Source organism: Salmo salar, chromosome ssa13, assembly GCF_905237065.1.
Source record: "Salmo salar chromosome ssa13, Ssal_v3.1, whole genome shotgun sequence".
NCBI lineage: Eukaryota > Metazoa > Chordata > Actinopteri > Salmoniformes > Salmonidae > Salmo > Salmo salar.
Genome location: NC_059454.1, coordinates 97727590 through 97744802, shown reverse-complemented (window position 1 = coordinate 97744802; position 17213 = coordinate 97727590). Strand labels below are relative to the sequence as shown.

The 17213-nt window shown below is 41.5% G+C and overlaps 1 protein-coding gene across 1 annotated transcript; it reads left to right on the top strand.

Annotated features, from left to right (window-relative positions):
• Positions 1-3847: 3847 nt before the first annotated feature.
• On the top strand, positions 3848-16813 carry LOC106568340 (E3 ubiquitin-protein ligase Praja-2). The gene is made up of 9 exons (XM_014138603.1): positions 3848-3955; positions 8612-8806; positions 9241-10276; positions 10631-10792; positions 11621-11806; positions 13466-13577; positions 14968-15082; positions 16128-16243; positions 16384-16813. The coding sequence occupies exons 2-9, from the start codon at positions 8614-8616 to the stop codon at positions 16507-16509; spliced, it is 2046 nt and encodes a 681-aa protein (XP_013994078.1). The 5' UTR covers positions 3848-3955; positions 8612-8613; the 3' UTR covers positions 16510-16813.
• Positions 16814-17213: the final 400 nt, after the last annotated feature.

Sequence of the window (17213 nt, the reverse complement as noted above, 5' to 3'; positions counted from 1 at the left end):
CTAGAAGCTTATTACCTAAAATGGATCAATTGAAAGTGTGGGTTCACAGCTCCAATCCAGATGTGTTGGTCATTACTGAGACATGTTTAAGGAAGAGTGTTTTGAATACTGATGTTAACCTTTCTGGTTATAAACTTTTTCGTCAAGACAGATCTTCCAAAGGTGGGTGAGTGGCAATCTTTACCAAGGATCACCTTCAGTGCTCGGTTGTCTCCACCAAGTCTGTCCCCAAACAATTTGATTTGCAGGTTTTAAGTATTAAACTTTCAAATAGCTCTTTGTTGACTGTTTCTGGGTGTTATTGTCCTCCATCAGCACTGGTGTGTACCCTAACCTCTCTCCTGGCCCCTTACACTAAGTCTGAATTTCTCCTGCTAGGTGACCAAACGGGGACATGCTTAAACCACCTGACCAAGTCCTAAAGCAATGGGACTCATCTAAATCTTTCTCAGATTATTACCAATCCCACAAGTTATGACTCCAAACACCCAGAAAGGCTACTCATCTTGATGTTATCCTCACAAATAATCCTGATAGGTATCAGTCTGGTGTTTTCTGTAATGACCTTAGTGATCACTGTTTTACAGCCTGTGTTCGTAATGGCTGCTCAGTGAAACGACCTGTCCTGATTTGTCATAGGTGCTTGCTAAAAAACTTTAATGAGCAAGCCTTCCTTCATGAACTGGCCTCTGTAAAATGGTATAAAATCAGCTTGATCCCCTCTGTCAAAGACACTTGGACCTTCCTTTTTGATATTTTAAGTGGTATTGTTAACAAACACGCCCCCATAAAGAAAATGAGAAATTAAAACAGGTTCAGCCCCTGGTTCGACCGTGATCTTGCAGAGTTACTCACCTCAAGAATTGCATTTGGCGAAAGGCTTGTCACACACATACTCAGGCTGACTGGCTCTCGTTCAAGCAAATGATAAATAAGTGCACTCAGGCTATCCTGAAGGTCAAAGTTAGTTACTTTAAGGAGCAGTTCTCTCTTTGTGGGTGGATGTGTCACTTCAACCTTAAAGGTCCTCAATGATGTCACCATTGCCCTTGATTCTAAGCAATGTTGTTCTCCTCTTCTATTGACTTGGCCAAAGCATTTCATACGGTAGATCATTCCATTCTTGTGGGCTGGCAAAGGAGTATTGGTGTCTCTGAGGGGTCTTTGGCCTGGTTTGCTAACTACCTCTCTCAAATAGTGCAGTGTATAAAGTCAGAAAATCTGCTGTCTCAGCCACTGCCTGTCACCAAGGGAGTACCCCAAGGCTCAATCCTAGGCCCCAGGCTCTTCTCAATTTACATCAACAACATAGCTCAGGCAGTAGGAATCTCTCTCATCCATTTATATGCAGATGATACAGTCTTATACTCAGCTGGCCCCTCCACAGATGTTGTGTTAAATGCTCTACAACATAGCTTTCTTAGTGTCCAACAAGCTTTCTCTACCCTTAACCTTGTTCTGAACACCTCCAAAACATGTGGTTTGGTAAGAAGAATGCCCCTCTCCCCACAGGTGTGATTACTGCCTCTGAGGGTTTAGAGCTTGATGTAGTCACCTCATACAAGTACTTGGGAGTATGGCTAGACGGTACACTGTCCTTCTCTCAGCACATATCAAAGCTACAGGCTAAAGTTAAATCTAAACTTGGTTTCCTCTATAGTATTCACTCCTCTTTCACCCCAGCTGCCAAACTAACCCTGATTCAGATGACCATCCTACCCATGCTAGATTACGGAGGCGTAATTTATAGATCGGCAGGTAAGGGTGCTCTCGAGCGGCTAGATGTTCTTTACCATTTGGCTATCAGATTTATTACCAATGCTCCTTATAAGACACATCACTGCACTCTATACTCCTCCGTAAACTGGTCATCTCTGTATACCCGTTGCAAGACCCACTGGTTGATGCTTATTTATAAAACCCTCTTAGGCCTCACTACCCCTATCTGAGATATCTACTGCAGACCTCATCCTTCACATACAACACCAGTTCTACCAGTCACATTCTATTAAAGGTCCCCAAAGCACACACATCCCTGGGTCGCTCGTCTTTTCAGTTCGCTGCAGCTAGCGACTTGAACGAGCTGCAACAAACACTCAAACTGGACTGTTTTATCTCAATCTCTTCATTCAAAGACTCAATCATGGACACTCTTACTGACAGTTGTGGCTGCTTTGCGTGATGTATTGTTGTCTCTACCTTCTTGCCCTTTGTGCTGTTGTCTGTGCCCAATAATGTTTGTACCATGTTTTGTGCTGCTACCATGTTGTGTTGCTACCATGTTGTTGTCATGTTGTGATGCTACCATGCTGTGTTTCATGTGTTTCTACCTTGTTATGTTGTTGTCTTAGGTCTCTCTTTATGTAGTGTTGTATTGTCTCTCTTGTCGTGGTGAGTTTTGTCCTATATTTATATTTTATTTATTTATTTTTAATCCCAGCCCTCGTCCCCGCAGGAGGCCTTTGTAAATAAGAATTTGTTATTAACTGACTTGCCTAGTTAAATAAAGGTAAAAGTAAAAGTAAAATACATAAAATAAAATAAATACAAATTTGGGGACTTTTGTATTTGGCATTTGATTATTGATTGATATCGTAGGCTACTGCATTTTTTTAGGAGAGTTACTGAAGCATTTCACTGTACCATTTACACCTGTATCCTGTGCACGTGACCTATACACATTGCTTTGATTTTGATTTGATTTATTGGATGACAATTTATTTTAGTCGCCAACAAAGATGTCCCAGGTGTTTAATAAGTCAAATTGCACAAGCCACACATTTATTATAATTTTTATTGAGGTGTCCTGCTCTTCTCTCTTATTATAGTAGACATACGGTTTAAATCCCCTCTATAGGATCGGTGGGTCCCCCGCGGGACGGTTGAGCTAATGTAATGTCATTAGCATGAGAGTGTAAGTAACAAGAACATTTCCCAGGACATAGACATATCTGATGTTGGCAGAAAGCTTAAATTCTTGTTAATCTAACTGTACTGTCCAATTTGCAGTAGCTATTACAGTAAAATAATACCATGCTATTGTTTGAGGAGAGTGCACAGTTATGAACTTGAACATGTATTAATAAACCAATTAGGCACATTTGGGCAGTCTTGATACAACATTTTAAACAGAAATACAATTGTTCAGTGGATCAGTCTAAAACTTTGCACATACACTGGTTCTATCTAGTGGCCAAAATCTAAATTGTGCCTGGGCTAGAATAATATTTGTTTTTGTTTTTATGCTCTTTTGCACACCAGTATTTCTACTTGCACATCCTCATCTGCACATGTATCACTCCAGTGTAAATTACTAAATTGTAATTACTTCGCCACTACTGGCCTATTTATTGCCTTACCACCTTACTTCATTTGTACACACTGCATACATATTTTTCTATTGTGTTATTGACTGTACGTTTGTTTATCCCATGTGTAACTCTGTTTTGTTGTTTTTGTTGCACCGCTTTGCTTTATCTTGGCCAGGTTGCAGTTGTAAATGAAAACTTGTTCTCAACTGGCCTACCTGGTTAAATAAAGGTGAAATAAATAAATACATCATGGCCTTTCTCGTGCATTTCAAAGAGGATGGTACAAAAACAATGCAAAAAAGCACGTTTTTTTCTTTGTATTATCTTTTACCAGATGTAATGTGTTATATTATCCTACATTAATTTCACATTTCCACAGACTTCAAAGTGTTCCCTTTCAAATGTTATCAAGAATATGCATATCTCTGTTTCAGGTCCTGAGCTACAGGCAGTTAGATTTGGGTATGTCATTTCAGACGAAAATTGAAATAAATGGGGCGGATCCCTAAGAGGACTTATCGATTGCCAGTGCAGTCTTGGCAACTGATTGGACAAATCCTGTCATGACACTAGGTTTGCCGATGACGTTAGTTTACTGTTTTTTTTCCTCGCAGTTTCGGACGGAGAGAAAGCCTGGGGGACAGGTAATACAGAGATCACTTTGAATAATGGATGTCGATATAGGTTAAAAGAAACATTGGGACCGGTAATGTTTGATTAATAACAAGTGGACCGTTTTGTCCCTTGGCGTTTGGAAATTGCAAGCTAACTGGATGAGGAAGAAGCGCTTTTGACCAGCTAGCCAGCATAACACGATACCGTTAGCTAGCTAACGTTAGGCCAAGGCCAAGTGTTTTTTTCGTGTACTAAACACGAATCTTATTTTCGGAAAATACACCCTAATAATCTGTCAACTAGCAGCCACATAACCAGCTGGCCAGATTGACTACTGTTATCGTAAACTGTAGCTATTTGTCTTGGGAATTCATCTAGCTAGCGAATGACGTCAGTAAAACAACTTTGCAACCAAGCTAGCGAGACAACAATGGCAAGCCGGTTTCAATAATTATGTAGCTAGCTACGCTATTGATTATTCCGTTTCATTGCTGTCTAGTTTGCTTAAATGTAACAAAGTGTTTGTTTGCTATTAGCTCGCTATAAAGCCAGCTTGAAAAATAATTGTATCAACTAAATTGGTGTCCTTTACAGTCTTGTGACATGCAGGAGACCAGGTTCGAACTAAGTCAGTCACCAAGAGGTCATGGCTAGAAGGGATCTAGTTCTTGTCAAATTAACGTCAGATTTGACTTTTTGTATCAGGTTAGGCTAATTAACGCAGCAGTTTAGGATAATTCACGTAGCAGGTTGGGATAAATAAACCGTCACAAGAGCAAGATTAAATAGGGAGTGGAAAGGCTATCAGTAGAAGAGCTATAACAGGGCATTTCAACTATATTCTTATGGGGGCCTTCTAACGCAGCCTGTGATCATCATAGAGGGGAACATAAGGCGCGCCAATGCGCCAGAGAGTCTTCGCTTTCAAGAATGGTGTCATAATAGCTGGGTTCAAATGCTAGAGCCAAATTCATTGGAAGGAAATAAATTAAACATGCCACATTGGCTTCAGAAATGGCCAGAAGTTTGTTTACCACAGTGAGTGTTTGATTCTCTGTTCTCCAGGATGTTGTCTCTGGTTTTGAATCTACATTTTATGAGCTGAATTTTAAAACTGAATATGAATGCATCTGAGATGTTTATATATGAAACTTTGATAATTTCAAGTTTATCAGTTGTAAACTTGATACAGACGATGAATGCAATATCTACCATATTGAAATCGAATATATCAATATTGAACGATTGAATTTTAAAATGGAATGCAATATTTATTCAATTCAGTTTAAAATCATGGAATGAAAGTTACATTTCTGAATTCCATGGTTCAATTTGTGCATTACAAATGAAAAAATATTCAATTCCATATCCTAATACAAATTTTAAAAATATGGAATTCAAATGCAATTTTTGTTGGCACTGAAATCGCTTCATATAGGCCTATCATTTGTTGGGATAATTTAACCTTTAGTACTGAATTTGGTAGTATAATACCTTCTCCCCTTTCCTTTCATGTCAATTTTGGTCACATCTGTAGCTAGTTTAACAATTGTTTTAGCAAGTCCATGAATGTTTACTTTGCTTTCATGTCATGTTAATCCTATTTGTTGTTTTGCTTTTATTTGCTAACTTTTCCAAACTGTTTTTAAGTGTAAAGAAGGCCTCCACAACTGTTATGGTTTGCAGCAGTGTTTATTGTATCTGGATCAAAGCTAAAAAAGAAAAATGCAGTTATTCTCACACTAACTCTTTTTAGACGCAGGTCTATTTTGACAATATGGATTATGTCTACATTCTGAATGTTTCTAATTTATTTATTCAACATAAATAAATATGAATCTCAAAAGTACCCTATTTGATTTAGCTTATTTGTTAGACATATTAGTGACAATATCCTCTTCAAACACATGAAATTTCCAGAGTGAGCTCTCTGGCACTTTTAATGATATGACCCATTTTATACATAGAAATGAGGTCATTAACCAATCACAGCCCTCCTTTAGGATTAAACATTCAACAAATTACCAGCAGAGGGAGTCCCCTTTGAATCCATTTTCCCATTCATTAGAAGTGAGCCCACTGGAAATCAGATGTACTTGTAGAGTATATTGTTCCAAACAATGTCTTCAAATGAACAAAATCAAAAAGGATACTTTTGAGATGTTTTATTTAACTAGGCAAGTCAGTTAAGAACAAACTCTTATTTACAATGACTGACTACACCGGCCAAACTCGGATGATGCTGGGCCAATTGTGCACCGCCCTAGGGGACTCCCAATTACTGCCGGTTGTGATACAACCTGGATATTAACATTCATATTTTTTATGTTGAATGAATAAATATAATGTGAAATTATATTTCAGAATTTAGACATACTCCATATGTTAGAACACACTATAAATATTATGTCACCAAGATGTTGTCTGCATCATGTACAGTTCACAGATCATAGGGTAAGTATTCAGGCCTCTTGACTTTTTCCATGTTTTGTAATGTTACAGCCTTGCTCTAAAATTGATTAAGTTGTTTTTCCTCCTCATCAATCTACAAACACTACCCTATAATGACAAAGCAAAAACAGGTTTTTAGACATTTTTGCAAATGTGTACTTTTTTTACTGAAATCACATTTACATAAGTATTCAGACCCTTTACTCAGTAATTTGTTGAAGCACCTTTGGCAGCGATTACAGCCTTAAGTCTTCTTGGGTATGACGCTATCAGCTTGGCACACCTGTATTTGGGGAGTTTCTCCCATTGTTCTCTGCAAATCCTCTCAAGCTCCGTCAGGTTGGATGGGGAGCGTTGTTGCACAGCTATTTTCAGGTCTCTCCAGAGATGTTCGATCAGGTTCAAGTCCGGGCTCTGGCTGGGCCACTCAAGGACATTCAGAGACTTGTCCCGAAGCCACTCCTGCGTTGTCTTGGCTGTGTGCCTAGTGGCGTTGTCCTGTTGGAAGGTGAACCTTTGCCTCAGTCTGAGGTCCTGAGCTCTCTGGATGAGGTTTTCATCAAGGATGTATCTGTACATGTTTGAAACTTGGAAACATGAACACACTAGCTAGCTGAACAACTGACTGGAGAAATAAGCCTGCAGCAGACGTGATACCCACTGTCATTGAAACGCCTGCACAACAAACTGCCGACACAGGCTGTGAACAAGCGGTTCGGTGGCATTCTCTCTTTACTCTGTCGCCACCATGTTCGACGCTATGTACAAGGACCGCTACTTCGATGCAGACAAGAAACAGGGTTTACGTGAAATGTTACATACACAGCTGGACAAGATGGAAACGGACACATTGACAGTGCACACCGAGAAAGAGGGGCCACGGACAGACAGAGCTGAAACGTCACTGCTTGACATGTATGATGAAATCCTGGTTGAGAATGAAACGACTGAACAAATGAACAATGAAACAGCACAGCAAGTAAGTGAAATAAATAGGTTTTGATTATGTTTTACTGGTAATGGGGACTTACATAAATGCCAACAATAACTTTTTGATCTCTGTGTGTGTAACCTTTATTTAACTAGGGAAGTCCGTTAAGAACAAATTCTTATTTACAATGACGGCCTACCCCGGCCAAACGCAGACGACGCTCGGCCAATTGTGTGCCGCCGCCCTATGGGACTCCCAATCACGGCCGGATGTGATACAGCCTGGATTCGAACCAGGGACTGTAGTGAAGCCTCTTGCACTGAGATGCAGTGCCTTAGACCTCTGTGTCCGTGTGTGTCTTAACTATTTAACTGTACTAGAATGCTTAAAAGGACGCTAAAATTGTAAATATCGGTAACAGGTTTTTTGTCAAGGAAAATATCGGTGCATCACTACTGTCAGTGACCATTGGGCACTTGGTCACTTCCTTGACCAAGGCCCTTCTCCCCCGATTGCTCAGTTTGGCCGGGTGGCCAGCTCTAGGAAGAGTCTTGGTGGTCCCAAACTTCTTCCATTTAAGAATGATGGAGGCCACTGTGTTCTTCAATGCTGCAGAAATGTTTTGGTACCCTTCCCCAGATCTGTGCCTCAACACAGATCTGTGCCTCCTGTCTTGGAGCTCTACCGACAATTCCTTCGACCTCATGGCTTGGTTTTTTCTCTGACATGCACTGTCAACTATGGGACCTTTTTATATAGACAGGCATGAGCCTTCCCAAATCATGTCCAATCAATTGAATTTACCACAGGTGGACTCCAATCAAGTTGTATAAACATCTCAAGGATGCTCAATTTCGAGTTTCATAACAAAGGGTCTGAATATTTATGTAAATATGGTATTTCTGTTTATTTTCACTTTGTCATTATGTGGTATTGTGTGAAGATTGAAGGGGGGGATAAAATATTTGATCAATTTTCGAATAAGGCTGTAACATAACAATGTGAGAAAAGGGAAGGGTTGTTAATACTTAGCGACTGTACTCTAGGGCTGAAGTCACTTTCATCAGGATCTAAAAAAATATGTTTGCAATGCAAATGTAGAAAGTATGTCAAACATTCTTCCTTTCAATTAAGTTTCTATGTGAGAATGGCCAGAACAATCTGAGATACCAAAAATATTTGAGCTTTGCTGGCATGGAATCACCCAGTAGGTCTACTTTCAGGTTTGATTAAACCATCGGTCACTCTTTGCAACTTTTAATTTGGCGCCTTGTGTTTCAATGTTGTTATTTTCTCTCTGTAGTGATGGGTCAGGAAGCTGGCAAGCCAGCCTGGCCCAAACCACCTGGTGGACATCAGACAATCACAGGAAGGCGTTACGGCAGGAGGCATGCGTACGTTAGCTTCCGTCCAACCTCTGCCAAGCACAGGAACCCAGCCAGCGTGGAGGATTGGCCCGATACGGAAATGGACGGTGTCCGTAGAGTGCATTCCATGTGTACGTTCACGGTGCAATAGATAAATACGACTAAGTCCCATTTGCAGTGTATTGAATAGCTGAGGGACAAGCTTGTAGGCTATTTGAGTCAGGCCTATATTTCTACATGATATCAAGGTCAACAAATCAATTAAAGTTATGTTTATTATTTCTTTGACATCATGGCAGACCACTAAGCAACTCCTGTAGTGAGCAGCAGCATGTGAGTAAGTGCTGCACCCACTGCACCGGGGCAGGTTTGGATCCATTTATCCTGTGACATGGAATTCAGTGTGAGCAGCTAAGCCTATAAACCCCAATCTGCTCCATAAATGGTGGTTGGCTGGAGCTGCTGCATGCTATGTCAGTATTTAGCAAGTATGATAGTTGTGTATTGGCAAGTCATGGTAATAGTAGATGTTTTAGCTGGAACTAAATGCCTTTCTCCTTTCTAGCTTCAAAAGGAAACATCTCCTCGATGCTTCACGCCATCTTTCCTGTCTCATCGAATTCGGTTCACCCAGAGGTGAAAATCAAATCTGGCAAAGATCCTCCCCACAAGAAACAGTCAACTTCTAGGCAGTCATCGGAAGCCCACTCCATCCACTACAAAAAGAGTGACCAACCTGTAGCCTCAGACCAGGACCAAAATGGTGGCTCGAAGAAAAGTGCAGAAGCTAGTGCATGGCCTATCCCCGAGGACGAGGACAGCAACCCTTCCAATTCCAGCATATTGAGCATTGTAAATATTGATGCTTACGAGCCGGACAGCAGTGGCGGCGAGGAGGAGGGGGGACATGGTTCCGACACGTCTCACGGTCTCCAGAAAATACTGGATGACATGATCTTCGAGCTGGGTAAAGAGTTTGACTATCTCAGCGGTTTGCACTCGTATTTGTACACACAATCTAGTGAAGGGACGACAGACTGTTCCCTCAGAGACACTGAGTCAGTGAAAGATTCTAGAACAGATCCTAGATCAGATTCTAACACAGAAGAAATCCCTCCTGAGTGGAATATATCAGAACACAACAGAACAGATCACCCGGAAATCAGCACTGAGTTCCGAACACCAGAGGACCTAGCAACTGTTGGCCCCAAAGGTCCTGCTGAGCTGGGGAACGACGACCAGAGGGGGACCCAGTCAGAGATGGTGGTTAGGCCCAAAATTCGTAAGCAGACTAGTGAAACACACCTGGAGAAGTGGAAGAGTTCTCATGGCGAGGAGGCACACTGTGGCTCAGCCAAACAGGCCAGCAAGACCAAGTGTGTGTCCGCACCGCCATTCTTCCTGACACAAACGGAAAGGCCAAACCAGGAGTTTCTCTTTGATTACCCTCAGACTGATTCATATGGGATTAGCCCTATCAAGAGGAGGGGTGAATATGGAGAAGCTTGTAGCAAAATTATTTCTGATGATGAAAAGGACATCTGGGAAGAACTGGAGGACTTCAATGAGACGGGTGTTCCTTTCATGAAGGCTGAGGAAAGGTTTAATATACCTTTATATTGTCATTTTTACATATCACCCTTTTATTGCTCTTAGATTGTAGTAAAATAGTACAAAACCATGTGTGTATATATTAGTGTGTGTGTGTGACACTATCAGGATAACTATCAGGACAACAGACAGCTTCATGTTCAAACTTTGACAGAAATCGGATTTCTGTGAAAGTTTGAACACGAAGCTGTCTGTTGTCCTGATAGTGTCAACTGAGGATTGAGGAAGCGGAGGTTGCTAACGAAGCTCTTGTGTTTTTCCTGCTGAGACCTCTCTGCTAAGCAGATTAGGTTGGGGTGCTTACTAGGTGGACTGACGCATGTGTGTGTTGTCTGTGTCTGCAGCTCGGAGTGCAGCGAGGGGGAGTGGTCAGCCTTGTGGACGTCGGACTCTGGCCTGGAGAAGGAGCGTGGCTCCAGTCAGGAGAGCTGGGTGACGCTGCCCGGCCTGGACGAACTGCACAGCAGCAGTCTTGAGGACGTTCCCGAGCTCAGCCTGCCCCCTGAGTAAGTACCAAAATACTGGCCTTATACGGGTCACTCCTGATAACTGCAACATAATACAGCCTTATACGGTCACTTATGATAAATGCTATCAATGGCTTGGGATTGGCCTAAATGCATGTACTAATCTAGAGTAATACAGATATGAGTAGTTAAATGGGGAAGTATTGAAATTAGGACTAGGGGACCAGTGCATTTAACTGTATGTATATCTAATGTATACTATATATTCTATAGTGTATAATGTCATTGGTAAGCACAGCCAACCCTCAGACAGACACCTCCATGTGTTAATGCTGTGATGTGGAACCAAGGTGTGGGCTGGAATAACGATTAAGTGCCACAGCAGCACAGTCTCCAAGCAAGGTCTTAAATTAATAAATTAAATCAGTTGAGGTAGACTGAATCATTCCCATGGATAATGACTTGATGATTAACTAGCTAAGATATGCAAACTACTGTACATGTATATCATTTGATCAAATCAAATACACATATTTAGCAGATGTTATTGCGGGTGTAGCGAAATGCTTGTTCTTAACTCCAGGAGTGCAGTAATATCTAACAATTCACAACAATACACAGAAATAAATACCTGTCTGCATAGCCTACATTTCCAGTGCATACTATTTTTGATTCTCATTTGCAAGGTGAAAAGTTGGTCATGTCCATTTAGGGCACAAAATGTAAATGATTGTTTCTTATTGGACAAGTCTCTCCCTGTTTGTCAGTTTTCTTCAGTCTGCCCAATGAAATCAGCGTGTGTGTGTGTGTGTGTGTGTGTGTGTGTGTGTGTGTGTGTGTGTGTGTGTGTGTGTGTGTGCACTGCAGGGAGCCGACCCCTCTGGAGGAGGGGGAGATACCGTGGTTGATGTACAACGAGGAGACGGGCAGCAGTAGTGACGAAGACCCAGATGGCATGAGTCACTTTGTCCACCCAGGCCTCTTCATCCTGGATGGGAACAACAACCTGGAGGATGACTCCAGCTTGAGCGAGGACCTGGACGCTGAGTGGAGGTGGGGAACAATTTGGAGTTACCTCTTGGGGCTAGGTATTTTCACGGCCGGATGAAAAACGTAGCCAATTTGAACAGGCCCAGAAACTAGAATATGCATTTTATTTGGATAGAAAAAACTCTGAAGTTTCTAAAACTGTTTGAATGGTGCCCGTGAGTATAACAGAACTCATATGGCAGGCAAAAACCTGAGAAAAAGTCAAGCAGGAAGTTGAAAATCTGAGGGTGTAGTTTTTTCAAGTGATTGCCTTGACTGTATACAGTGACTTAGGGTTCATTTTGCACTTCCTAAAGCTTCCACTAGATGTCAGCAGTCTTTAGAACGGTGTTTGAAGATTCTATGGTGAATTTGATGGGAATTACAGCACAAGGAAGTAGGTGTCCCATTATAAGGCATGGGCTCAGTTACACGCAATGACTTGGGAGCGAGCTGAGTTTATATTCACTGCTAAAGAGAACGTATAGGTCCGGTTGGAATTTTATTCAAGATGTATGATAAAAGAAACCTAAAGATTGATTCTATACATCGTTTGACATGTTTCTACAAACTGTAGTATAACTTTTTTGACTTTTCGTCTGGACTAAGTAAGCATGCGCGTTGAGGATTTGGATAGTGAACCTAACGCGCGAACAAAATTGATTATTTGGACATGTATATGAACTTTATCGAACATTTATTGTGGAGCTGGGGTTCCTGGGAGTGCCTTCTGATGAAGATAATCAAAGGTAAGTGAATATTTATAATGTAATTTCTTAGTTTTATTGACTCCAAGATGGCGGGTTTCTGTTTGCTTGTTATTGGTGTCTTCTGGGCTGTACTCAGATTATTGCAAATTGTGCTTTCGCCGTGAACCTTTTTTGAAATCTGACAAAGTGATTACATTTAGGAGAAGTGTATCTATAATTCTGTGCATAACACTTCTATATTGATCAAACATTTTGATGAGTATTTCTGTAATATGTGTGCTCATTGTGCTGATTCACCGGCGGGTTTGGAGGGAAAACATTTCTCAACATTACACGCCAATGTAAAATGCTGTTTTTGGATATAAATATGAACTTTATCGAACAAAATATACATGTATTGTGTAACATAATGTCCTAGGAGTGTCATCTGATGAAGATCGTCAAAGGTTAGTGCATCATTTAGCTGTGTTTTGGGTTTTTGTGATGCATCTAGTTGCTTGGAAAATGGCTGTGATTATTTTTGTCTATGTACTCTCCTAACATAATCTAATTTTATGCTTTCGCCGTAAAGCCTTTTTGAAATCGGACAATGTGGTTGGATTTACGAGAAGTTTATCTTTAAAATTCTGTAAAATAGATGATTGTTTGAGAAAATGGAATTATGAGATTTTAGCTGTTTTGAATTTGGCGCTCTGATTTTCCACTGGCTGTTGTCTCAATCAATCCCGTTAACGGGATAAGAACAGGAAGGGGTCCCATAGAGGTTAACTCCAAATTGTGAGAGATAGATATATATAATTCATGATTTTGTGATCATTTTCTGGAGGTGTGTAGAATGTTTGGCGTTTTACTCCTGTAATGTACTTTGACGCGTTGACATTTGCAACGTGGTAGATGTATGCAGGGCCAGGAGGTTTCCTGACCAGGAATAACGTTATATGAAAAATATAATAATTTTTTTGCTTCATCTTAGGTTGCTAGATGACTTTGGAGAGGGCTTTGGGATGGCCCAGGCTATTTCCTATGTGGATCCTCAGCTCCTCACATACATGGCTCTTGAAGAGCGTCTGGCCCAAGCTATGGAGGTAAGGCTAAAACCCTAGACTCTTACTATGACACGAGTTACTCTAATCAAGTCCACATGACAGAAAGGTCTTAGGATCATATTTGTTCACCACCATTCCATCTCTAAACGTTTTGCTTCAAGTGTGCTTTTCAAGATTGTGCCATCCTATGTTGACACATTGAGCTCGCTAAAATTCAGACCACAGGCTGTGAGAATTGGCAACAACTCCTCCTCAGCCCTCTGCTGCACTCCCTGTTCACCTATGACTGCGTGAACTTTGCCCCTCACCAACTCTCATGTTTGCTGACGACACCACGGTTGTAGGCCTGATAACCAACAACGATGAGTCAGCCTGTAGGGAGGTGGTAAGTGAACTGGCATTATGGCGTCATTAGAACACCCTCTCCCTCAACGTCAGGAAAAACAAAATAATTTATTGATGACTTAAGGAAACAGAGGGAACATTGCCCAATCCACATCAATGGGACTGTAGTAGAGAGATGCACGTTTTAAATTCCTCGGTGTCCACATCAATGGAACTGTAGTGGAGAGATGCACGTTTTAAATTCCTCGGCGTCCACATCAATGGAACTGTAGTAGAGAGATGCACGTTTTAAATTCCTCGGCGTCCACATCAATGGAACTGTAGTAGATAGATACACGTTTTAAATTCGTCGGCGTCCACATCACAAGGACTTGTCATGGACCAACAACAGCGTCTCTACTTCCTAAGGTGTTCCTTTCCAAATACTACCGCTGCACCATCGAGAGCGTCCTGACCGGTTGCATCATTGCCTGGTACAGGAATCGCTCCATCCATGAGCGGAGGGTGAAGACTGCCCAATACATGGATGGGTGGGACCATGCTCCCACCCCTCCAGGACATCTACTCGAAACGGTGGCTGAGGAAAGCACACAGCATCAAGGACCCCACACACCCCAGCCATGAGCTGTTCACTCCTTTACCGTCAGGCAGACGGTATCGGAGCATGAGGCCTGATACCAATGGGCTCAAGAACTGTTTCTATCTACAAGCCATGTGACTGCTGAACACATGAACTGGACTCACCACCTGCTCTGATTCTCCCCACCTTAGCACACATCACAACTGCTGCTACCAGACTTATTATACTGCTCGTGTAAATATTGTACTATAAATTGTGCCTTCCTGTATAATACACTTAATTTTTCTTATTGTTGTAACATTGTCCAGAAGGAACCTGCAAGTGAGCATTTCGTTGGACCGATGCATATCCCATACATACGACTACTAACTTGTTGCTGTCTTGTGCAACATGAAGACCCATTCTTAACAATGTTTACCTACCTACACTTTAATTACATTGAACGCATCCATGTAAATACATAGGGACATTGGCACCTGATGTTTTTGTTGTTGTGGTTCACAGGCAGCTCTAGCCCACCTGGAGTCCCTGGCCATTGATGTGGAGCAGGCCCACCCTCCGGCTACAGAACAGATTATAGAGTGTCTGCCTCAGATCACCATATTGGAGGACCCCATTGGTAAGTTCACATTGCTAGAAGACCACAGTGGTAGGACCAAAAAGACTAGCCCTTCCCTCTGCTTCCTTTGAATTGGCTGTGTGCAATTTCCCATTTTAGCATTGGCAACAAGAGACTCAGTCATTCTGGGTGTAAGAAGTGAAATACTGCTAAATGTGCAATACCTTCAAGGATTCCATCAATGTCATAATTCACAATGCTCTTTGAAAAAGATCAAGCAAACCATATTTCCAGTGGTGGAAGGAATAAGATTAGTTATTTTAATGTTGACATGCGCTAACTAGTGTAAATGGCCTAGCTAATGCAGTGGTTAATACCAACATGGAGTGCCTTTTGTATCAGGATCAAAAGACATGTAATTAGTGGGACTGTCCACTCTGTAAATCCCCACCCTCAGTCTTGCGCTCATTTTTACTATTAGCTGGCTGGACCAGCAATCCAGTCCAGACTGACACTGAAAGAAACCAGCTGCTAATATATAGACTCTAACATATAGACGCAAAGCACTGTGCTCATTAGTCTGTATGAAATGGATAATAAAGACTTCAGCAGGCTGTTTGTTTCAACACATCGACGCATTCCATATGGAAATATTCTGCTGTTACTGATCCAATGTTGATTAAGGCGATGTGGTGTCAAGATAAGAAATAACTCGCCGTGCGTAAAGCAATGCATTATATGAATGATGGGCAACTAATGTAAATGTGAGGGGCAAGAGAAAATGAATGCACCGGTGTCTCGTCAAGTTTGACACGCCGTGTGTCCCCAGGAATAAATTGCGGTAAGCAGGTGTTGAGATGGCCGCCATTTGTCATGCCATGTCGGAGCGAGCGGTTCCATCTGTGTGCTTGTGAATGGAGCCTGATGGAATGTAAACGTGTGGGGCTGTGAATACAGAACAGAGTGGATGAGGCCGGGGCTGCAGAACATGAAGTGACAAATGGCCCAACGCCACTCTCGGACACTTATGATTAGTTCTTTTTGTGCGCCTCTCTTTATCCTCGTCTTTCTCTCCCTCGCCTTTCTCTTTCCTTTCTCTCTCTAGGTCAGGAACATTGCTGTGCCATCTGCTGCGGTGAGTACGTCAAAGACGAGATTGCAACCCAGCTGCCGTGCCACCACATGTTCCACAAGATCTGTGTGACTCTCTGGCTCCAAAAGGTATGTGTGACTGACTGAGGGCCTCTGTGTGGAGAATAACTTTAGCCTATATTCAGTCTAGCTCCTGGTCTGTGTCAATATATTTTGAGTGATGATATGGAAATGTTTATACTGACTGTTATGATATCTTTTCTCTGTAGTCTGGGACTTGCCCTGTCTGTCGTCACATACTGTCGCCTGTTGTCACGGAGACCACTGCTAACACCTCGTTTGTGTCGGATCAGGACATCCCACCGTCCAATCACAGCGCAGCCGGAATGCGGTGAATCCACTGGTTACCAATCAACAGCCAGAAAAGAGGCCTGTAACGCTTCAATGAAAAATAGTTCTTATTACTTTTTCTTTCATTGTCGCTCTCTGCAATGTAACTCTATGAATGAGATTGTTGAATTAGTTCTGCACATGTAAACAAGTTCAAGATCTATGTCCGAGAGACAGTTCAGGCTTATTTTCTGAGAAAATATTATCTGTATAATGTCAAGTCTTTGTTATGAATGTATGTTTTAATGAAGGATAGGAAATTGCAATTTTTGTTTATTCTAGATTTTCATTAAAGCATTTCAGATTTTACTTGCATTTTTTTAATACAGATGAAAGCATTGCTATTGTACCTCACATTGTACTAATTTCAAAATAATTTTGGTTCCCGTGTTTAATAAAGGCTGTAGTGTGGGTAAGTCTTGAACTATCAAAACCAATAACTTCCTTACGAAGAGTTTGTATACATCCACTGTAGAAGCCATTCAGAGAGTTGTTTATACAAGGAAGAGATTTAGCACACCACCTTTATTTCTCACAATGTAAGCAGATCATCAAATATTTGTATTCTGAATAAGGATTTCAAAGATAATGGTGTTCATTAATTTCTCCACCTTCCCAAATCACGTGATCTGTTGAATTCAAAGAGCCAAAAATGTTTATTGCAAGTACACAGTATAAACAATGACAGGACATGATTGTGAAAGCTAAA